The sequence below is a fragment of the Choloepus didactylus genome, chromosome 1 (assembly GCF_015220235.1).
Source record: "Choloepus didactylus isolate mChoDid1 chromosome 1, mChoDid1.pri, whole genome shotgun sequence".
In the NCBI taxonomy this organism is placed as follows: Eukaryota; Metazoa; Chordata; class Mammalia; order Pilosa; family Megalonychidae; genus Choloepus; species Choloepus didactylus.
Genome location: NC_051307.1, coordinates 158076987 through 158101835, shown reverse-complemented (window position 1 = coordinate 158101835; position 24849 = coordinate 158076987). Strand labels below are relative to the sequence as shown.

The 24849-nt window shown below is 36.1% G+C and overlaps 1 protein-coding gene across 3 annotated transcripts in view; it reads left to right on the top strand.

Moving 5' to 3' along the window:
* Positions 1 to 24849, top strand: part of ARMC8 (armadillo repeat containing 8) — a 117965-nt gene that overhangs the window by 9073 nt on the left and 84043 nt on the right. For 2 of the 3 annotated variants that reach the window (XM_037844234.1, XM_037844217.1), the window contains exon 2: positions 10707 to 10783. The exons of the other annotated variant lie outside the window; for it this stretch is intronic. In XM_037844234.1, coding sequence (XP_037700162.1) covers positions 10707 to 10783 — 77 coding nt within the window. The remainder of the gene's footprint in view (positions 1 to 10706; positions 10784 to 24849) is intronic. 3 annotated transcript variants of the gene reach the window in all.

Here is a 24849-nt window from a genome sequence, read left to right as displayed (position 1 = left end):
TGCATAGTTTGGCTGTGAATGTGACAGGTATGCTGTAATGGTTACTTAAATACAATAACTGATATTTTTTTATGTGACTTTCTGAAATGGTGAAGTTCCCAACAAGACCAAAAACACACTTTTGCATGTGTTGTTCTCTCCACCTCGAGTCCTTGTGTTTTTTTTTTTTTTTTCTTTCCGTTTTTCAGCTGGCAGATTAACACTAGTCTGTCAGATTAATCATCCTCGCTACTTTGACATTACACTCCATCCCACCTCTGACTTGATTCTATCTTCATGTGGGCTGTCTTTTTACATGTGTCTACCTTTATGATTGCATCTATTACTCTGTATTGTAACTTACTTGCTAACCTTTCTCTTTTGTATGATATGGACCCCTTGAGAGTAAGGAACTCTTATCTTATCTCTCTTTACCCATCACCTAGCATAATACCTGGTAAATTGAAGGTACTTAAATGTTAAATTTCAGTTTGGAATAGGTTTTAAGCTGAATCTTTATAAAGTTCAGACATCCTATTTTTTGTTTCTTCTGTTTCTTCCCAAACAAGAATTTCCACTCACATGATGAATGATGAACATTTATGAACAATTTTATCTCTTTTTTTCCCCTACAAACACTCCCCTTTCCTCCTTATCCCTTCTTCCTCCCAACTCCCCCCCCATAACCTCTAATTTGCTTTCTATCTGCAAATTTGCTATAAAAAGTCATCTCTTATAAGTAATATCATAAAATATTTGCCCTTGATGTGTTTTGACTTTTTCACTGAGCATAATGTTTTTGAGGTTGTTCTGTGTTGAGCATGTCTCATGACTTCATTTTTTCTCTTACGGCCAAGTATCCCGTTGTGTGTATAAACCACATTTTGTTTATGCATTCATTTGTTGATGAGCACTTCTGTTGTTTCCAGCTTTGGGCTATTGTGAATAATGCTGCTATAAACATTGGAGTACAAGGATCTGTTTGTAGCCCTGTTTTCACTCTCTTTGGGTATATATCTAGGAGTGGGATTGCCAGGTCAAATGGAATTCTATATTTAATTTTTTGAGGAACTGCCATATTGCTTTCCCATGGCTGCTGCATTTTACATTCCTCCTAACAATGCACTAGAGTTCTAAGTTTTCTGCATCTTCTCCAACACTTGTTATTTTTTGTATTTTAATAGCCATCCTTGTGGGTGTGAAATGGTATCTCATTGTGGTTTTAATTTGCATTTCCCTAATAGCTAATGATGTTGAACATCTTTTCATGTGTTTATTGGCCATTTGTATATCTTCATTAGAGCAATGTCTGTTGAAGTCTTTTGTTCATTTTTTAATTGGGCTGTTTGTCTTGTAAAAGTTCTTTAAATATTCTAAACGTTAAACTCTTGACCAATATATGGTTTGAAACAATTTTCTCCTATCCTGTAGGTTGTCTTTTTACTTTCTTGATGATTTCCTTCTATGCACAAAAGTTTTTAATTTTGATGAAATCAAATTTATCTATTTTTCTTTTGTTGCTCATGCTTTTAGTATCATATCCAAGAATTCATTGCCTAATTCCAGGTCATGAAGATTTGCCCCTATGTTATCTTCTGAGTTTTATAGTTTTAGCTCTTATATTTAGGCCATTGGTCCATTTTGAGTTGATTTTTGTATGTGATGGGAGGTAAGGGTCTTTCTTCATTCATCTTCATATAGGTATCCAGTTTTCCCAGCACCATTTGTTGGAGAGACTGTTCTTTCTCCACTGCATGTACCTAGTACCTTTGTCAAAAATCGTTTGGCCATAGATGTATGAGTCTATTTCTGGACTTTCAGTTCTGTTTCATGAGCCATTTTATCTTGAAGTTCCTAGTAGTTTATAGAATAATTGACGTTAAATTTAGATTAGTAGTTACTGGTTTAGACACTCATTTTTAGTGGGGTCAGAATTCCTTATTGGGAATTATAACATTTTAATTTGTAAAAAGCATGTGAATTCAGTGAAAAAATAGATGGTTTGTAAACTGTAATGTACTAAACAAGTGTCAGATATTATGAAAATATCTGTCTCCTTCTTCTTTCTGGGATGGTTGCATGAGAGAGAGAACACTAAAAATTGACTGCTCTTTGATGTGTACATTGATATTCTTAACTGTGATTTTATATTCTCTCTGGGTCTGTGGTAACACCTACAGTTATAATGAAAGTCACTGGTAAAACTATACAAATTGTTACTTTATATTTTTTTCTTAAGTTTTTTTTTTTTTAATCTCCAGTAATGAAAGTTTAGATATTCAAGTTCAGCATAAATTTGAATGCAAATTTATTTCTTGATGAGTATTTAGCTTGCTTGGAGAGTAAGATGCTATCAGGTGAGAAGAGGTATCTATCTGAATAACTAGACTTTAATCATGAATACAAATAACTGAGGGGCATTGGTAGACTTGTCCAAGCAATTATCTTTTTTGCACAAAAATAGAATTCTCCTGATGTAAGTATTTGTATGGCACTTTTACATTTTACAAGGAATTTTCCTGTATGTGATCTTATTTGTTCTGCACTCTGAGCTGTATAGTACCATCACCATTTTATAATTGAGAAAACAGTCTCAAGAATTTATTTTTGCCCCAAGTCACATAGCTAGTAAGTAAGTAATAGAACTAGGACATTCAAGTCTTCAAATGTCATATCATTTACTCTTTATACTACACAATGCCTGAGTATGTTAGAAGTAAAGAATATTGTATTTTAATGAGATATCCATAAAGCAAGGCTTTAATTAAATAAACATAATACAGTTAGATATTTACTTATTAACCTTTTTTCCTGTTGATCTATTTAGCAGTTCTTTTTTTATGCAATTTTTTTGAGATATATTCACTTAACATACAATCATCCAAAGTGTACAGTCAGTTGTTCATTATATAGTTGTGCATTCATCACCACATTCTTTAAACATTTTCATTACTCCAAAAAAATAAAATTAAAATTAAAATAAGAAAGAACATCCAAAACATCCCATTCCCCTCCTCCCCCTCTTTGTTCATTTACTTTTTTTAATACAGTTTTATTGAGATATATTCACACACCCTAAAGACATCCACAGTGTACAGTCATTCACAGCACCATCATACAGTTGTGCATTCATCACCAGAATCAATTTTTGAACCTTTTCCTTTCTCCAAAATAAAAATAAAAGCAAAAAAAAGCAGCCAAAACTTTCCATCCCCTCCATCCCACCCTATTCTTCATCTAATTTTTGTCCGCATTTTTCCACTTATTTTTCCATACACTGGATAAAGGGAGTGCAAGCCACAAGGTTTTCACAAGCACATATTCACACTGTACAAGCTACATAGTTAGGCAATCATCGTCAAGAATCAAAGTCACTGAGTTGAAGTTCAACAGCTTCAGGTATTTGCCTCTAGCCATTCCAACATACTAAAAACTTAAAGTGATATCTATATGGCGTGTAAGAATTCCCTGCAAAGTGACCTCTCGACTCCATTTGAAATCTCTCAGCCACTAAAACCTTATTTTGTTTCATCTCTCTTCCCTTTTTGGTCAAGATTTTCTCAATCCCTCAGTGCTGGGTCCAGGCTCATCCCCAGGAGTCATTTCCTGCATTGCCAGGGAGATTCACATCCCTGGGAGTCATGTCCTACGTTGCGGTGGGGGAGGGCAGTGAGTTCACCTGCCAAGTGGATTTGGGGGGGGGGGGCATGTTTGAGCAACGAAAAGGTACTCTGGGGGAGGCTCTTAGGCACAATTATAATTAGGCTTAGCCTCTCCTTTGCAGCAATAAGCCTCACAAAGGAAAGCTCCCAGATAGAGTGCTCAGCCCACCAAATTGGCTGTCCTCAATGTTTGTGAGAAAATGAACAATAACCCAGGTGGGGAAGTCCAACATTTCCACATTTTTCCCTTTAAACTGTCATCTTCTTTATTTTAGACTCATCATTTCACCTCAAAACTTGACTTGAACACTAATTTCTCCTAACTTTTGAGTTAAATGCCATTCATGGCAAGTCTGGGACTTTGCATTCAAAACCCTTTCTGGATAATTTCTTTTCAAATGGTGGTGGTTGTAACTCAGCTTAGTCATGGGTAGTCTGTTTATTCAGAGGAGTAATTAGAGACTGTTTTAGTTTGCCTTTCTAGCATGTCTGACCAGTTTTCTAGCTATCTATAAGTTTTTCCTCTTTTTTTTTTTTTTTGTAGTACAAAAGAAGAGTAAATGGTAGGGTGATCATCAGCTCAGTTTGTCTCTGACACTCTTGGTTTATATGTATTATTCTTTGGCATGAATATTAATAGTGCCCTCTTTCACTCTTAAAATTATTCTGGTTTGGATGATAAATTAAATGGTATATTAGTTATCTATTGCTGCATTACGTATTACCCCAAAACTTAGCAGCTTAAAGCAACATTTATTATCTCACAGTTTCTGTATGCCAGGCCAGGCATGGCTTAGCTGGTGCCTCTGGCTCCAAGTCTCTCATGAGGTTGCAGTCAGGGTGTCAGCCAGAGTTGCAGTTCATCTGAAGGCTCAGTTGGAAGAAAATCGATTTCCAAATACACTCATGGGGGTTGTTGGCAGAATTCAGTTCCTTGTTGGCTTTTGAACTGAGTGCCTCAGTTCCTTGTTGGCTGTTGACCTGTCCATACGGCATCTCATAGCATGGCAGCTGACTTCTGTCAGAGCGAGCTAGAGAGAATGAGAGCATGCACATTAGCGAGTGCTCAGTCTTTTGTAACCTAATTTCTGAAGTGACATCCATCACCTCTGCTGCATTCTATTTTCTGGAATCAAGTCAGTAGGTCCAGCTCTCATCCAAGGGAAGGGAATTGCACAAAGGCATAAATACCGGGAAGTGGGGACCATCTTACAGGCTGGTTGCCCTAATAAAAGGGAAATTGCTTCCGCCTAATACTTCTCCACAATGGAATGCAAGTCATCATTTGTTTCTGGTTTTGTTTTTCTGGAAGAAGAAATTTCTTCAAGCTTCTATCCTCTTTTATATGATCAGTACCTTTTTGGTACACACAGTAGAATCAACTCTAGAATCAAATTTTTAGAATTAACTCTTAGTCACAAATTTGGTGTCTACAGCTTTCTGCTTAAGGGATTCCATGTACATTTTCACATAATATAGCTTATATTGGAGGAGGGTGCTATTTACACATAAAACTAACAGGTTTTTAATGAGTACATGGTCATTGGCTTTACTACAGTTTTAAATGTGTAAAATGAGTTCAGAGCCAGGTTTTGAGGGCTTGCTGGCTCTTTTGGTTAAAGCCCTGTGCCAAGAAGCTGAAGTCATAGGTCTAACCCTGGCCAGCTTTGCTCTCCTTCATGGGCCCAGACTGTATGTATCCTGAGCTCACCTGGCTGCTTGGCAAATTCACTGTGTTGATTGGGAGGATGGCAGAATCACCATGTGTACAAATCCCATCCAGCTATTTGAAGGTACAGAAAGTCATTTTAAAGGCATTGGTTTTTTTTGAAGGGACAGTGAAGCCATGTCTTGAAAGGACAGACCATCAGAGACCCTCCTAACTTTCTCTTCTCCATGGACAGGGGAGAAGTTACCCTAGTGCTTCTCTTTTTTCTGGAGTAAAGAAGTTGCCCCAAAGGTTATGGATTCCCAGATCAAACCGGCCTTTCCCCAGCATCCATACTATTGTTAGCAAGAAGGAAGAGGGGCCCCCAAATTCTCTCCACATGGTAATGCTCACAGCTTCACCCCCACTCTTTGCTTTGAGTCCATCAGGATTAAGCTCTTTATCTCTATTTACATTAACTACCACTAGAAGGCCAGCCAGTATTCTAGGATCACTCCTCATTTCTATACAGCTCTGTCTGTCTACTTCTCTATCCAGATTCCCTCCTTCTTCATGCTCCTTTCACTGGACTTCCCTTATCCTCAGCCTCTTCTCTGAACATTTCCTTCAGCTTTTTGTTTAAACTTGAAACCGGGCTTTTCCTGCAATGACACATTCCTCTGCTTTTTCCTGCAGCCTTCTCAGCTCCCCCCTCACCTGCCAGTCCCTCATACTACTGGGCTTCAAGGTGGGAGTAGAGGCTTATCTTTGCTTTTTTCAGACCTCTCTTTCCCTCTTGCCTAAACTTTGCATCTCATCAGACTCACCCTACAGACCCCCTGGATCATTTCCCCTCATTTCTTTAAGATTTTTAGTCCTAGGTCATGGACACTCTTCCTGGCACTACTTCTGTAATAATTTGTAGAAATTACGTTATTCACATAGATAATTTTTCTAAAACTCTTGTCTTCCTCTGTAGTCATATCCTCCTTCCTACCTTGAGGTATTTGCTCCCATGGTCATTTCCTAGACCTTGTCCTTACCAATAACAGAAACCCCTCCATAATCTCAATTTTGAGCATCCTGGTCCAAGCTGCCATCATCTCTGAAATAGCAGCATTTCTGATTATTGATGGCCATCTACCTAGTCTCCCTGCTTTTGTCCTCTAGTTCTTCCCCTACTCTTTCCTCCACACATGCACACAATGTCTGTTCCTAAAATGGCAAGTGGAGTGATCCTTTTAAATATAAGTCAGATTTTGTCTCTATTTTTTCAGAATACTTTAATGGCTTCCGAATTCATACCACAAAAATCATAGTCCTTATGATGACCAGCAAAGTTCTATACCAGAGCTGTCCAGTGGAAAAATAATGAAAGTCACAGATACAATTTTAACTTTTCTAATAACTACATCATCAAATGTAAAAATAAACAGATTAAATTAACATTAATATATTTTATTTAAACTGTTATATCAAAATAATATTTCAATATGTATCAGCATGAGGAATTAATATTTTCGTATCAAGCCTTCCAAATCTGGAATGTATTTTTATATAATTTGAACACAAAATTTTCATTAGAAATCTTTGATTTGTATTTAAATTTCATAAAATTTATGGTTGATCAGAGTATAGGAGGCCATTATATATGAAATGTGGCTAGTATGATAAGGAACTGAATTTTTTAAGTATGGACATACTTAAAAGTTTTCAAATAACTGACTCCCTTATCAATTTTTAAATTTAAATTCTAATCAACTAAAATTAAATAAAATAAAAAATTCAGTTCCTTATCATACTAGCCACATTTCAAATGCTCAGAAGCCATATGAGTCTAGTGGCTATCATTGAACTTCCAGCTCTGTACCATCTGGCCATGTTCTCTGACCTGATCTCCTACTGCTTTTTCTTTTGCTCATTCTGCTTCGGATATAATGGCCTCCTGTACTCTGATCAACTATGAATTTTATGAAATTTAAACACAAATCAAGAATTTCTAATGAAATTAGAAACTGTTAGTTCCCATTTCAGAATTTGCTTTTCTCTTTTCTTGAAAAGGTTTGCTGCCAGATGGCTGTATGATTTGCTCCTTCACTTTCTTCAGGTCTTTGCTCAAATGTCATATTCTAAGAGGAGCACCAACCTATTTAGAATTGTATCCTGTCCCCCAGACACACACACTCCCTGGCACCATGCCATGATTTGTTTCCATAGCACTTAATACCGGAGAATATCATACTTGTGTGTTTACTTCTGTCTCTTCATTCACTATAGTGTCAGCTCTGTGATGGCAAGGATTTTTTCTCTTTCTTTCATTCCTAAATACCCAGCATCTGGCACAGTGCCTAGTGTTTGTTGACAAATGAATGAATGAGAGAAGGAACTTGTAGTTGCAAAATCCTGAAGAAATGCTGCTGTTCTACTTTTTTTTACCGGAGATATTTTTGCCAGCCGAGGTCTAAATTTTCATTTTTTTGTTTACTTTATTTTGCAAACTGCATATCCTTTAATCACTCTGTATTCCTTTAAGCTCTGTGAGATATTTTGAACTAAGCAAGAATGTCTTGTCATATTGTCATAATATTGAAGGCTAGAAAATATCTGTACCAATTGCCTTCTCTTCCTCCCTAGTTCTCTTATTTCCAGGCTACTATCTGAAAGAAGGGAGAAGAGGACTGTGAGAGGAGGGATGGCCTGCTCTACAAAGGAAAGCAATGAACTATGAGAATTATCCCATACAGCCATCAAATGAACATTAGGGGATGTCAGAGCAAGAGTAAAATAAGGTTTAATAAGTGACTGCTTCCCCTCAATTTACTACCTAAGCTCAGAGGATCATTTTTTGTGTATATGCCGACCCCTTTAGGTTGTAAGTTCCTTAAAGACAAGGCTCTGCCTTAGTGTCCTTTTGTACCTTCCTTGGTACCTAGCATGGAACTTTGATCAAAAGGCTGTCTGAACTATGTCATTGTGGGCCACCTGTTAGCCTTTTGTATTTTACATTTTTTGGTTGCCTTTCTTCCCTCCCTTTTTTTTTTCAGTGTCAGCAACTGGTATACTGGTATACTTGCTGGTGGTGTCTATTCTTAAACATATGTTGACTTTGCATGGCCTATAGCTATGATTGTGACTGATTCTTTCCTTCCTTGTCTCTCCTGATTAACTCATTCATTTTCTAAAACTAACTCCTCTAAGAAGCCTTCCCTGATTCTTGCAGTTTATTAACCACCTCCTTTGTGCTGCTTTATGTTGTACATTCTTCTCTTTTTGAATTCTAATGGGAAACACAACCATGCAAACACAGCTACAATAGAATATAATTTCTTGAGGGCAGAACTTGTGCCTTACTAATTTTTTTTTTTTTTAATCTTTAATGCCTTCCTCAGTGCCTTGCATATAGTAGGTTCTTAGTTAGTGCTTGTTGAATTCAGTGAAGCAGGCTCAGAGCAGCAAAGAGTTGCTATTAATGGGTGAAATTTATGTTGTCTAAAATATAACTCTTAAGTCCAAGTACATTTTTTTTTTTAACCACTTTAAGAAGTAAGAGATATAGAACTATGGGGAGGAATTGTGGAAGGGAACAGTAAAATTAAAGACCAATCCCTGGATGGGAGAGAAGGTAAGGGTCTGAGGAGATCAGAAGAACTTACTGTATTAGAAAGCCAGGAAAACACATGTACTCGAATGGAATGACAAAAATCACCTATTTGTATTACAGGAATACTATTTTCAGTTTTCTTCTGGCTTTTGTTTTCTTAATATAATTGTATAGTTGTGTGCATCCCTACTTAACATTTGACTGTCTGCCATCTGGGTAAGGATCTTGGGAAACCTCATTTGTAAACCAAGGGATAATCATTAAGTCCTTTAATTCTGTGATTGTGTTATTTTTAGGATAAATGCAGGCTTTTAAGCTCAATAAAAACAGATCCTGTCAGCAAGTCTTTTCATGGCACCCTCGTGGGCACAAGAATTTTTATCAGTCTTGTTTGTTTGCTTCTGTGGTTTGCTCTTTATATGAAGAACATATTAAAAGTGGGTATTTGACCTATGAGGATATTTTGGTGAATGAAAGTATGCTTTGATTTTGGATTACTATATATTACCAGGAAACCAGAGTTTGTACAATTCTCCAGAGTTAGTTTTGGTGACTCAGAAGTTTAAGCTGACACTGTGTCTTGGCAATTACCTACCATCTCTTTTACTGATTTGGGTTTTGGAAAATTGGAAAAGTTATTTCTTCCTCCTTGTAGTAATTTATTGCTAATAGGTGACAGTACATAAGCATATTCCGGCAGGCATCAGAAAGAAAGAACAAGGAGCAAAAATCCTTTTTCTCTGGTTCTTAGACAATATTCTTCATTTTAAATAATGTTAAGTAATGAAAACTAATATTGCAAAAAAGGTATTACAGAAAATAGCATACAGAACAAACACCACATTATAAATGAAAGGGGATAAGTGTTCCCCCTTGCTCTTTCTGCTCTAACTCTTCACTTCTACCCAGTGTTATCCAGTTCAGACTAGCTAACTCTGCTGGACCCGATAACTCATCCACATCCCTAATTGTTTTTCCTTCATAGAAAGCCCAACAACTCCTTTATTGTAGTTTTTATTCTTCTTTCTACTTCCCAGCAGAAGAGCTTCTCTGCTTCAGTCTGAGGGTCTTTCTCTTACACCTAGGCTACTCCTTGTAGATGGACTGTTCCATGAATTGCACTTCTTTTCCATGGGTGAAGGCTAGATTTTCTCTCCTTTGGTGGATACCATATAGAAGCAACATTTTTATGTTTTATTCATACATATATGACATCCAGCAGTTAATTAAGAAACTTAGCTTGCTTCTTGACATACATGCCCAATCCAGCTGTTGGCAAAGCTGGTAGAGCACACCACAAAGATCCTACTGTCCAGCTATGTCTTTAGTGAGAACCAAGTGTTTTCCTCTTCCCCGTCTTACTATTTGTTGACAAAACCTTTTCTTAGAATGATCACATAAAGTGTATACGTGTTCTTTATCTTTTTCCCTATGGTTCTAACTTTTACATTAGTAAAGTTACCATGTGTATCTTAATTATACTGATTTCCCAAACTCTTCTGCCAGTCTCAGGGCACTGTAGATCTTATAGTATTCTACGGACTTTCTTGTTTTTGAAATTGGATGCTTTTAGAAAATACTGATCTTTCGCATCTTCAAAAGAACATTGCAGTTTCCAACTATTTTTATAACTGAGAGGGAGAAATCGCCTAAGTATTAACATATCATAAGAAAGTTTGTGATAATAAGTATTTTATAGAAATTTTAATACATCTACCTTTAATTAGATTATATAGCTGTTTGATGTTGTGGGTGATGCTCTGAATTTGTGATTTGCATGGCTTCAGATGTCATAATTTTTCCCCCCACTTTCTAGGAAGTAACAGCTAGCAGTCGCCACTATGTTGACAGGCTATTTGACCCAGATCCCCAGAAAGTTCTACAAGGTGTCATGTAAGTAGTATGTATTTAAGAGTCTATCAAAAATTCTTGTTTGTTTTCGTTTTTAAATCTGCCAAATATTATTCTGAAAATGCAGGCTTTTAACTTTTTTCTTCCATTTGGCTTCTTTTTGGAAAGACTCCTTGACATTCATGATAATTTTAATATTTGTTGAGATAGTTTTTTAACTGACATGAGTAGCCTCATTTTGTTTTGTTTTCTTACATTAAAATTTTTTTTTACATTAAAAAAATTGTTTCCTTTGGAGAACATTTTTGCTACTTAAATATCCTATAAAAGCAAGAAAGTAAAATTGATAATCTTTCATCATTGGAAAGGGGGAGAGAATAGGTCAGTAGCTTTTTTTTTTTTTTTTTTTCCTGCCCCCTAACTCAATTGTCTCTAAGGTTTGCATCTCCTAGTGATGTTTTAAATATCAGAATTTACATAGCAGGTGTTAGAAAATTTAAATAAATTTTTGATAGCTTAAATGTCCTTTTCTCCAAAATTCCCTCATGTTTAATGAAAGAAAATGTTTTTAAGCAACATGCCCAAGATGATTGTGCTTTAAAGTAATTAGGTAAAGCTGGTGGGATAAGATTTTCTAGTTATTGAAAGATGAATTCCCTCTTCTTTTGAGTTTCAGATTATCATGCTCTTAACATTTTAATTCTAAAGACTGCCTAGCTGTTGTTGCAGCCCCATCTAGCCTAAGGGTCCTGCAGGTTTGGGGAATGCTAAGGACCTGAACTGAACTGAGGAACTGAGTTTACTAGGGGAAGAACTCAGGATGAGATGCATTTGGGATAGCAAAGATGAGTCACTCTCTTCTTCCCTTGCCCTAACAATGTTACCAGCCAAATAGTATGTTAAGTTTAATTCTTACTCAATCATGGCAAGGCCTTGGGTGCTTTGTTTACAGAAGTTCTTGTTGTCTGTGATTCTGTCAAAGCCAAAAAAAAAAGGCATTGTAGAAAGGTTATCTTAAAGAAGGGAGTTTGTAAAGGGGAGGCAAGATAAAAGTGTGTGAGGCTGCATGGCTATCCTGGATGCTTAACACCTTATCTTCACATCTTCTCAGTTTATAGAAACAAGAAATACTATTTCTTGTTTTCTTCATATGTTAACTTTGCCTTTGTCCCCTTTACCTAGGGGACATTATAGTGATTTAATCAGCTCCTTTTTAGACTAGTTTGATTATTACCAGGAAAAGAGGTAATAAATCCACCTGCTAAGTAAATCAGTTTGGGTTGTACATACACACACTAATTATTCAAAGGGTTGGGCTTAATTTAACACTCCTCCTTAGACAGGCATACACTTCCCACACACAGCAAGATAGCTCTGTTATATAGATCATCTCAAATATGACTTGTTTCTTCAATAAATAGTTTAGTTGAAAATGTCAGACTCATTAAGTGTGTTCAGTAAGTGATAATAGTAGATGATAATGTTGTTATTATTATTGCCACAATGGTTACTTAGGAAAAAGCTAATCAGTCAAGGATTCTTCATGATGGAGTTATATTTTTGAGTTGTATCTGATGTCAGTAGCTAATTCAAGTGTTACTCGTCATTTTGAGAAATAATTTACCAGGGAACACTGTAGCTTCTCAAAAGTTGACAAAATATCAAATAAAGAATAAAAGAACATTGGGAAGAGTGTATCATTTTTTAAAGCAATTTTATTGTGATGTATTCACATACCATGCAGTCATCCAAAGTGTACAGTCAGTTGTTCACAGTATCATCATATAGTTTTGCATTCTTCACCACAATCAAGTTTTGAACATTTTCATTACTCCAAAAAAATAAAAATACAAATAAGAATAAAAATAAAAGTAAAAAAACAACACCCAAATCATCTCATACCTACCCCTCCTTCCCCCCATTACTAATTTACTTTTTGTCCCCATACAGTGAATAAAGGGAGTGTGAGCCACAAGGTTTTCACAATCACATGGCCACACTGTGTAAGCTAATAGTTGTACGATCGTCTTCAAGAATCAAAGGTATTGGGTTGCAGTTCAGCAGTTTCAGGCATTTCCTTTTAGCTATTCTAATATACTAAAAACTGAAAAGGGATGTCTACATAATGCATAAGAATAACCTCCAGAATGACCTCTTGACTTCATTTAAATCTCTCAGCCACTAAAACTTTATTTTGTTTGATTTCTCGTCCCTCTTTTAGTCCAGAAGGCTTTCTCAATCCTACAATACTGGATCCAGGTTCATCCCTGGGAGTCATTTCCCATGGAGGGAAGAGAGCATTGAGTTTTACCTACAGAGTTGGCTTAGATACAGAGGCCACATCTGAGCAACAAAAGGATTCTCAGGGGATGACTCTTTGGCACAATTATAAATAAGCTTAGCATCTCCTTTGCAGTAACAAGAAGAGTGTATTATTACAAAGCAGTTAAGGTGTAGGTTGATAGCCTTAGTGCCTCTTAAAAAATTAAACATCCGAGAAACTTAGCTATCAGCCAGATAGATAAGAAAGGTTGTTTTTGTGAAGGGATGGTAAAATGGGAAAAACATGGACTTCAGAGTTGGACAAAAATAGATTTAGTTCCTAGTTCTGACATTTCCTAGTGGGGTCTTCCTAGCTGTGTGCTTGGCCCAACTTACTTAATTCCCCTGAGGCTCAACATCGTGCTCTGTAAGGGGAGAATAATACTGCCCATATTTCCAGGTTCTCATGAGAATTAAATCTGAAATATAAAATTCAGTGCCTTGTATACTGTGGATACCCACCAGTTGGCACCTAAGTTATTATTGGCCCTAATTTTTTTAGTTCAGTTTTATTGAGATATATTCACATACCGTATAATTATCCATGGTGTACAATCAACTGTTCACCATCTTATAGTTGTGCATTCATCACCACAATCTAATTTGAACATTTTCCTTAACACCAGGAAGAATCAGAATAAGAATAAAAGATAAAAGTAAAAAAGAACACCCAAATTACCCCCCATCCCACCCATTTTTTCATTTGGATTTGTCCCCATTTTTCTATTCATCCATCATACACTGGATAAAGGGAGTGCGATCCACAGGGTTTTCACAATCACGCTGTCATCCCTTGTAAGCTACATTGTTATTCAATTGTCTTCATGAGTCAAGGCTACTGGGTTGGAGTTTGGTAGTTTCAGGTGTTTCCTTCTAGCTATTCCAATATATTAAAACCTAAAAAGTGTTATCTATGTAGTGCGTAAGAATGTCCACCAGAGTGACCTCTTGACTCCATTTGAAATCTCTCAGCCACTGAAGCTTTATTTTGTTTCATTTTACATCCCCCTTTTGGTCAAGAAGATGTTCTCAATCCCATGATGCTGGATCCAGATTCATCCCTGGGAGTCATATCCTGCGTTGCCAGGGAGATTTACACCCCTGGGAGTCAGATCCCACATAGGGAGGAGGGCGGCGAGATCACCCGCCAAGGTGGCTTAGTTAGAGAGAGAGGGCCACATCTGAGCAACAAAGAGGCACTCGGGGAGACTCTTAAACACAATTATAAGCAGATTTAGCCTCTCCTTGCAGCAATAAGCTTCATAGGGGCCAGCCCCAAGACGGAGGGCTCAGCACATGAAGCCGTCAGTCCCCAATGTGGTGAGAACATCAGCAGCAATCCAGGTGAGGAAGTCCAACACTTCTGCATCCTCCCCCAGCTCTACAGGGGGACCCCGAATATATTTTTATTCTCCACCCAAATTACTTTAGGATGTGTTGCTATTTCATTCTAATCTATACAGACCTCCCATAGCTCACTTCCTATTCAAAGTTCCATGTAATTATAGTGTTTGAACAAACTGACTGTAGAAGTTATATTGTTTAGAAAATATAGATCCTACACCACATAAACATCTCTTCACTTGGTCCCACATGGAAGTTGAAGTTTGAACACAGTCAGTTTACCCTTTGTATTGGCCCTAATTTAAAGCAACTTCAAGAAAAGATTCTTTTCAGAGAGAGGAAAATGAATAGAAGATATCAAACGGATAAAACAATTTAAACTCAAGGAGAAGAGCTAGAGGGGCTAGAATTCTTCACTCAGACAAGAAGGAAAATGCAGGTGATAACTTATTTTCCAGTAAATGTGATTGCTACTTATAATACCAAAATTAAGATCTTTTTATAGTTTGAAAGGGACAGATCACCCAAAATCTTTTCACTTGATTTCAGAGCAGAGCTGGCCTTATGGATGTATGCATAGTGTGATTTGGTAGTTTCTTTTCTCACAGACAGAAATATTTATTCTTTCTGACCTAATTCTTTTCTGAAGTTTGTCACTGAAAGTTTGGAGATTTATTTAATTAATAAGACTCTCTCTCTCTTTTTTTTTTTTGTTTTGAAATAAATTCAAAGTTATAGGAACAGTTGCAAAAACAATACTAACCCCACACACAGAATTCCATCGTACCTGACCCCCCCCTCGATAGCCCAATCCACCAACTTTAACATGCTGTCACATCGCTATTTCCTTCCCTCCCTCCCTATCTATCATCCATCATCTATTGCTCTGTCTTCCAAACATATGAGAGCTAGCTGCTCACACCCTTGAACAAACACTGTAATTCACATATACACTTCCCATGAATAAGAACATTCTTTTATGCAGTCCCATTAAGCGCAGCTAAGAAGTACAAGATATTCAACAATGATACAAAGCTTACATTCTGTATTTCCTTTTCCTTATGAATAAGTCTCTCTTTTAAAATGCAGATACATTTAGGATTTTTAGTAATAGTTGTCAAAATGCTTCAGATTTAGTAGATCTGAGGAAGGTCTGGGGATCTGCGTTTTTTCATAAGCACATCAGATAATTCTGTACATGTGTCACAAACTACACTTCTAACCTGGTTTATTCCTTCCTGAAAGAATTGGTTTGGGTGCATGAGTCACTTACTGAGCTGCAGGACAAAAAGGTGCGAGGGAGGATTTGGGGCAGTTTGATGACATTCTGTATTTTTGGTGCAGTGGGGAAAGAATACCAATAAATAGAAGATGAGGAAAGGGAGGGGCAAAAGAAAGGGACTGTTTTGCAGTTTTGATTTGAGTATCTCTGGGGTAGTTTATACTTTGTCTACTGATAGCTGTTTTACTTTGTCTCTAATTTTAGAAATAAATGGGAGCTGCTCTTATCCGTTAGGATAGGCCACTATCTTTGTGGTTTTCCTTGCCAGCCAACTTCTATAGGGTTTGGAACCCTGAGGCATGTCTTGCCCTTTTGTTCTTGAGGGGCAAAGGAGAGTAGTTCTTTGGAAATACTAGGTTTGGTATTCATTTAGCCAAATGGTCATCAGTTTCTAGCAATCTTTTTTTTTTTTTTTTTTTCACATTGCAAACATTGGTAGCAATGATTTTTTTTTTTAATCTTCATTTTATTGGAGATATATTCACATACCACGCAGTCATACAAAACAAATCGTACTTTCGATTGTTTACAGTACCGTTACATAGTTGTACATTCATCACCTAAATCAATCCCTGACACCTTCATTAGCACACACACAAAAATAACAAGAATAATAATTAGAGTGAAAAAGAGCAATTGAAGTAAAAAAGAACACTGGGTACCTTTGTCTGTTTGTTTCCTTCCCCTATTTTTCTACTCATCCATCCATAACCTAGACATAGTGGAGTGTGGTCCTTATGGCTTTCCCAATCCCATTGTCACCCCTCATAAGCTATATTTTTATACAACTGTCTTCGAGATTCATGGGTTCTGGGTTGTAGTTTGATAGTTTCAGGTATCCACCACCAGCTACCCCAGTTCTTTGGAACCTAAAAAGGGTTGTCTAAAGTGTGCGTAAGAGTGCCCACCAGAGTGACCTCTCGGCTCCTTTTGGAATCTCTCTGCCACTGAAGCTTATTTCATTTCCTTTCACATCCCCCTTTTGGTCAAGAAGATGTTCTCCGTCCCACGATGCCGGGTCTACATTCCTCCCCGGGAGTCATATTCCACGTTGCCAGGGAGATTCACTCCCCTGGGTGTTCTGATCCCACGTAGAGGGGAGGGCAGTGATTTCACCTTTCAAGTTGGCTTAGCCAGAGAGAGTGGGCCACATCTGAGCAACAAAGAGGCATTCGGGAGGAGGCTCTTAGGCACAACCATAGGGAGGCCTAGCCTCTCCTTTGTAGCAATCTTAATTATACACGATGAAGAGAAAGAAAAGTGAACTGTATTTTTAATATATTGTTTACTTATAAATAATTTTGTCTAATATTAGAACAATACAATATTGATTGAGGAAAAAGGGAATCAAAATGATGTTTGGGAAAAGATAGTTGACCAATTCTTTCCTTTTTATACACATTACATAGTCACCATTGAGTCACATAGAGACTATTACTATACTAAAAATAGGTGGATGGAAGAGAAGTGGCCACAGAGTATAAATAAACAAAGGTAATCTACTAATCTTTGGAAAGGAAAAGACAGAAGCTGAAGTTATCAGCTTTGAATCCCAAATATCCAAATTGGAGAAACAAAAGAATTGACAACTAGTTTAGCTATAAGCTAACCAGAGTTTTATCATCTTTCTGGCTATATTACATTTGATTTTTCTCAATAAAGATTGTGAATATAAAACACACTGTATTAGCAGGAAAGACAAAGTTGAAGAAATTAAAAGTAAGTTTTCATCATGGTCTGTTACTAATCTGCGCATCCCCTACCTGTAAAATTTAGGGGAACTTCTTTGTCACCTTAAAGGACCATTTTACCTAGGCAGTGAGAATTCCTTTGTTGAAAAATCTTATTAAGCATCAGAGCTCTTTATTTTCAGTTTTTGAAGGGTGGGGAGTTATCCAGAAGTAACTTTTTTTGTTAGTAGAACGATATTGAGCATAACTTGAATGGTTCTGTTGTGTCAGTGGTTTGGACAGAGAATCAGAGTCCTAAACTTCCTTTAAGAGAGCAATTTCAAATCCATTAGTGGATATAAAATCATTAGATATGAATAAGGTATGAGCAGAGAGAGGAGGGAAGTCACTAGGAGGTCATAAACTTGACCTTTGCAACCACAATAGAGGGTAGATATATCAAATTAGCTATCCTGCATTTGCATATTCTGAGCTTTCTCTTGTGTGGAGGTTTATGTGTGACTTTAAAAAAATCATTGCAGAATTTTTCTGGTGAAACTACTATGGTGTTGGTTCAACCATGTTAAATCTCATTGAAAAAGAACAACTGTTTTTATAGATTGTGAGCCAAAGCTACTTAAACACTGGTTTTTGAGTGTGTCAGAATTAGAGCACCTGATCTGGGTTTTACATTAGTGTTTCTGAGTGAAAAGATCAGCAGATATCCCTGTATGGCTCGGTTTTGTTGAAAGACGGATGATGTAAGTGAACACGACTGGCTTTGCAGTTTCAAAGCTGAGTAGAATCAGAAAGCTGGTCTAGACATCTTCTGGTGAACTCAGGTAATTGTGGGTGTTGTAGAACTGTTGTATGGTTCTCACCAAGTATCCATGTCTAAAAAGTGTCTTCTGAAGTAGTTTAATGTACTGACAATAGGAGTTTATTTTGTTAATGTGTACTTGGTTTTCTGGTTCCAGAATATTATGTGCTTCTTATTTTAGCAGAATATAGATAGGTTCCATTTTCTTGCATGAGCTAAAAATATTATCTCCCATAAAAAGGAAGTCTTTGGTTTTTGAGAACTTTTAAATTAAAGTGTCAAATTTTAGGATACTTCCAAAAAAATATCCTAAAACAGAAATATAATTTTTTTCTTGATATTCTCCCCTAATACTTTTAATCAGTTACTTTACAAAGTGTTATGGATAAACGTATATACTAAGATGACCTTAAAATGAAGTGAAGTGACTTTGGTTCTTGAAAATCATGTATTCTGAGACAGAATTCAGTCAGAGAATATGGTTTAAAAAGTGAAAGATTCTCCAGGAATTATTAAATCAAACTGACACAGTCTTTAGAGAGACAGATAAACTGCTTGTGGGGGGTGGAGGTAGGGTGGGGCAGTGAGCGCCATGTATGTAAGGTGGGTATTAACTTTGAACATCAAGAATAGCTGCTTATGTGCATATATGTGTAAATGCATATGTGTATAAATCTCTTCATATTGTAAATATCTCTGAACTGTATACTGCCATATTGTTACATAATGTTCTCACATTTTAAAATATTCTTTGTAATGATTAAATATATAGAAAATATTTATTAATGTGCTGTAAAAGTATTGCACACATCTTCATTTTTGGAAAATGTAAAGTGATTAGTAATCATATGTTGGGGAAATACAACTATGCTAATTTCTGAGCCAGTATTTAATTTTCAAGATTGTGTATTCATTTATCGTCATTAAGGAGCCAAAGATGCTATTGAATGAAGGTTAAGTATAATTTACAATAAATTTGTCATGATTTTATATATATATCAGAATTGTATCTAAAACTACATATATTTCAGAAATGTACACTATAGGGTAATTTGTTTATAAGAATGAAGTAAATTGCTGCCACACGTAGTTCTTTCAGTTTTTACATTGTCATGATGCACAGTAAATTCCTAAGTAGACTTGAGCTGAAGTGTGTTATAAATTTCTTATGTGCCTCCTGAATCAAAGCCTTATGTTAAAATTAGCTTTGTTTGAATAATAGATCATCATTATCTAATTCTTTTAAAATTGACTTTTCACATATGGCAATGGTAACTTTAATTGAACTATGAATCTCTAACCATGCTGGATAATAGAAAGTTTATTTTACTTGGATATTTGGATGTTGCATTCTCCAAAAAGGACAGCATAATAATTATAATTACAGGAATGGAGCAGTGAATATGTTATACTTTTCAAAGTCCAAATAATTTTGTAACCGTGTTTATAAACCAGGGTAAACCAATTTGTTTACCATGTTGCCTTATTCTAGCTACCCAGAAATATGCATTTTCTTCCTAATTTACCAATGAATATCTTATGAGCAGTAATTTTACGTAAGTAGGTCAAATTTTATACTCAGATTGTAGTTTCCACTATCAAGTATACTTTTTGACTACTTCACACCATTTAGACTGAAAATGAATGTACGGTATTCCATATAAGAGCTTCTTCAGGTAATACTGACTCCAAATGAAAATGATACAATTTATCTTTGGCTTGGAACTCCAACCTTCAATACTTTAAAGATTTTAAAGATAATTTTCTGCTTTTAGGTGATTTAGAGTTTCAGTTAAAATTTATGCTGTTTTGACTGTTTAGGAATCAATAAGCTCATATTGATTGAGTGAAACTTTGTTTCTCCTGCAGCTCTAGATCCCAGTTCTTTTTTTTTTTTTTTACACTTTTTTCTACTATTTTACTAGCAAAGTGTAATGCATGAGTGTTGATTACCACAGTAAAACAGTGTTTACTTTGTCTCTTAGTTTTGCTCACCATCTCATATTACCAGATACCTGGATGGATTGCTCAGTTCCTTTAACAAACTTTTGTTGAGTACCTGCCAAGTGCCAAGTGTGAGGGTATATAAGGGTGAATGATTTAGTAGTAAGTGCTCTGAAGGATCCAATAGTCTAATGGAAGAGTCAGATAACTTAGAAAGACAGTCCTCTATAATTAATGAATGGTATGAAAGTTATAAGCACGAGTTTTGAGAGCACAATTAGGGCCGTTAGTCATTTAGCTGCCCCTCTTGACTGGAGTATTATCTACATTCCAATCTATTCCACAGTCAGCCTTAGTTCTGCTTCCTTCGTGTCCTTTCTATGCTCAAAAACATGTTCCTTAATCCATCCCTCTTCAGTTTGTCTTTTCTTCCTATCATCACATTTCTAATTTTGTATTACATGCCTCCTAAAGTGAACCTTCTTTTTAATCCAGACTCCTCTTACTGGCCCCAAAAACAGCCATATTCATTTTCAATACTATCATCTATGAATGTTTTTTTTTCTTTTGCCATCCCCATCCAACTTATCCAAATTCTGACCACTTTTTAAGGTTCAAATTAGTTCCTGCTATTGCTTCAAAACCTGTTAAGCTTCTTTAGTATCTACTTTTCTCAACACTATAAGCTCTCATTTTTTTATTTTAGAGCATTGTCTTAGGTTGTTTATATATTTTTTTGCCTCCCCAAGTGAATTGTGAACTCTTCAAATCAGGCATTCCATTGTGTAATATGTTAGTTTCATTCATAGAGCCTAGCACATTACTGAGTTCAGAAACTAAGTGTTGAATTGGTAGACATGATATTACATCCCTTTGACTTGCTGGGAAAAGATGTCTTTGACTAAAAATTAGAAAAGCTTTTACTTTCTATAAAAAGGTAAAATTGAAACACAGGAGGAAAAAGGAAATATATTTACCAAATTATTTTGTCTTTTCAGTCAATTTGTTGTAAATGTCTCATATGCTGGAGGCAATAGAACCCTTGGCATAAAAGATGTGGTTTGAGACTAGCTGTGTCATTCAAAGTCAGTCAGGCTCTGAAAGAAGTCCCTAACCTGAGTCTTGGCTTCCTCATCTGTGAAATGAGGTTAATACTACTCAAGGTTGTGATAAAGATTAAATAAAATAGTGAATAAGAAATGCTTTATAAACTTTAAGATAATATATAAATTATAGACTGTAAGGTAATATATAATTCTTGCAAACTTTTGTTGTTGCTCTCATTTAGATGACAGTTATAAGTTTGCATATTACAAAAATATGGATTTCCAAGTGGTTGAGTTTTTTTGGAATCAGTTTTCTTAATGATCCATTGATAGTAACTTCTCTGAATTTTCCAGATCAGACTGGCTTTCCTGCCTTCTCATGGGGAGACTTCTATTCTAACAAAGTGATGAGTGTGCTATGATGGATGGCACCTAAGGGGTGCCACAGAATTCTGTGACCTGGGAGTGTCACAGAATTCTTGGAGGAAGTGACATTGACATCTAAACTCAGAACTGAAGGATAGATAAAGTTAGCCAGGGAAAGGTATGAGGAAGGAGGTAAGGAGCGGACAAAGAGAGAAGAACTACTCTAGGAACTGAAAGAAACTTCATCTGCTAGGGGAATGTTGAGTCCTTGCTAACTCTGAAATTGATTCCCTTTATCCAGCCATTAATGTGCTTAGGTCTGGTAAAAATGGATATATGTGATAATTATCTCTTGATTTAACTGTTTCATAGAAATGATCTGCCAGCATCCCTTTACAGTAACTGAATAGAATTTATTTATTGGGTGTTAACATCTTTTTTCCTTATCTAGTGTAGGGATATTTTACTTTTTAGTGCCAGAACAATAATTTTTTTTCTTTAGACTCTGGTCCATTTTGTTAGTTGTGTTCTCTTTAATTAGTATTTACTATATAGCCATTGATTGCCTTTCATGTCCTTTTTGTAAACTAGTAAGAGAACTGGAAAATTGGTTTTGGAAGTTTTTTTGTTTGTTTTGTCTATTTACTTTGGCATGGTTTTAGGTATCTGGAATGGGTTCAGAAAGTAATGTTGAGGACATCTCATTTCAACCTAGTTTAGAAGGGAGAGAAATCTGGGACAATATAGGGGATGGGAGCTCCAGGATAGAGAGAGCACTCAGAATCACACCTGGCACAGAATAATAGGCTCTCAGTAGATAGCTGCTGGACAAATGAATGGGCTACATTAGTATAGGCAGAACGGCATCGTTGCATATTAAGAGTAGGGAAGTGATGAAAGTAAATGACAAGCTGCTAGGTTAGGGACTATAAACTGTAGATTAGGAAATAAGCCTTTTAAGAAGAAAACAGTAGGCATCCATAAGAGGCAGGAGCCTAGATGCGCAATCTCTCACCAACTAACTGAGGCTTTGATATCATACAATGTCATACGATTTTATAATCATGTATCAGAATTTGGAAAAAACTGCAGTAAGCGTCATTTAAGTTGATACCAATAAAGAAAAGAAGATTGCTATTTATCCTTTATAAACATATGGAAGATCTGAGGGGTCATTCAGAAGGAAAGATCAATCAAGCTCCTGGGTGGAGGTGGGGGTAAGGGGAACCTCCACCAGGCACTGAGATAATGAAAGAAATGACCACCCGGCAGTTACAGTATTTGCTAATCAAAAACTTGTGGAGAGAATCTGCTTTCAGTAGATCACTATATCATGGTAGAGTTTTTCCTGCAATTATTGAAGAAAGTGATTGAAGTGAAGATTTAATTATTACCAGGGTTTTTAATTAATTAATTAATTTTTATTTTTGATTTTAATTTTTTGTTTTTTAATTTTTATTTATTTATTTTAATTTTTTAATGCAGCAGCAGCCGGGTTTTTAATGCCAATGAATCTGGTTGGTATTGGAAATATATGCCAACTATAGTACTTATTTGCTGGTTTTTTAAAAGAACTTTTCTTTTTGTTTTTCCCCAACTTCCTGATTTCTACAAGATCATGTTCTGGCTGACTGTAGAACTTTTTCAGGATTGTAACTTTCAGGGTTGGCAAAAAACTCCCTATGTGTTACAGAGCTCTGCCCCCTAAAGAGGAGATATTGGATGTATATCTTGGGGATCTTATTTTGGGATATGGCAGGAATGGGTGAGCTAAGAACTTGGAGGCTATGGTCTTAACACCATCAGTCCTAACATCCCCTTATAAATATTTGTAAAATCCCTTGTACTATCCTGAAGTTAAGTTCATAATAATATATCCTATTTATAAACATAATGTAATACTTTCCCTGCCTGTAAGATAAAGTAAAAATAAACAGAACATAATTTATAATATTTCAAGTGAATGCTTGGGCATAACTATACTAGAAAACTTAAGTAGTGTGACTGTAAGAGCTGCAAATGCAGACTGACATAGGTGTGTGGTGTTGATGTCACATATCATGAATACCACTGTGTTGTGATGTGACTTTCCAAAATGAATAACTTTTGATAAAAATCATATTGTCTCTTTGATTTTCAAGACACAATACTAAAAATTTCAGTTTTCTATAAAACTGTACAAAAAATGCTTTCTGCTCATTTGTAAAACCATAGTCAGAAATTTCCTGACTCCCAATAAACTTCTGAAATGCCCCTGTAAGTAGTAGTGCCCCCTTCCCTTTGAGACCCACTACTATATAGAACTTCATGGTGTTCTGGTGTTATTAAGACAGCACTACTGGCCAATGAGGGTGTTTTTAAAACATTTTAATAGTAGTTCTGGGTTTTGATTTTTTTTTTCCCCTTTTTTGAGCTCTTTATTTTTCTCCACTTGTTCTTTGGGATCAGCCACACATTTGGGAGCTGATGAATCATTGATAGGGATAATCTTAGTGTGGGATAGGGTTTTACTCCTGGTAAGGTAAATATTTCTGTGTGTATCCAGAATAAAAATACTGGTGAATATGTGAGAAATATAAAGAAGATTTTTTTTTCTTTACAATCTCCTGTAAAGATTTACTGCATTACGTTGTTTCAACTCATTTAAAAATAAACTATATGATAGCAGTACAAAGATCAGATGGGAAACCGGAAGTATACTCTTTCAAGTCTCTTACAATACATGTGAAATGGAATATCACTTGAAGATTGACTATCAGTTAGAAGACGCATACTGAAAACTCTGAAGCAACCACTAAAAACAAACAAAAAACCCAAAGAGGTACAGGTAATTAGATAATAAAGAAGATAAAATGAAATCATAAAAAATACTCTAAGGAAGTCAGAAAAAAAGTGAATGAGCAAAGCTATGGTCCTTGAAGCAAGATCAAATATATACTATGGGTTGGTTGCTTATACTCCCCACTCCCAGAGCTGGTATTGAGCAGGTATCCTGTATTTTTTTATATTCAGAAGACTGGTGGCCTTTTTAGAAAAAAACTCAAATCTCTGTATTGGAAGCCTGTTGCCAGTATTCAGGATATCTCTCACCTTCCCGCACTCTACCACCCATCCCCCTGTTATATAGCCCCTATGTCTACTTAGCACCTATCCCTGTTCCTTCTCTTTGGCATTCCAGGTGAAAAAGGTCAATGTTTTGACTTTATCACTAACTTCTGTACTTGCCATCCAAGATGTTGTATAATAAAGATAAAGTAGAATTGATCTTTGATTTTTCTGTGATGTCTCAACATACTTTACCCTTTTCTCTTCCC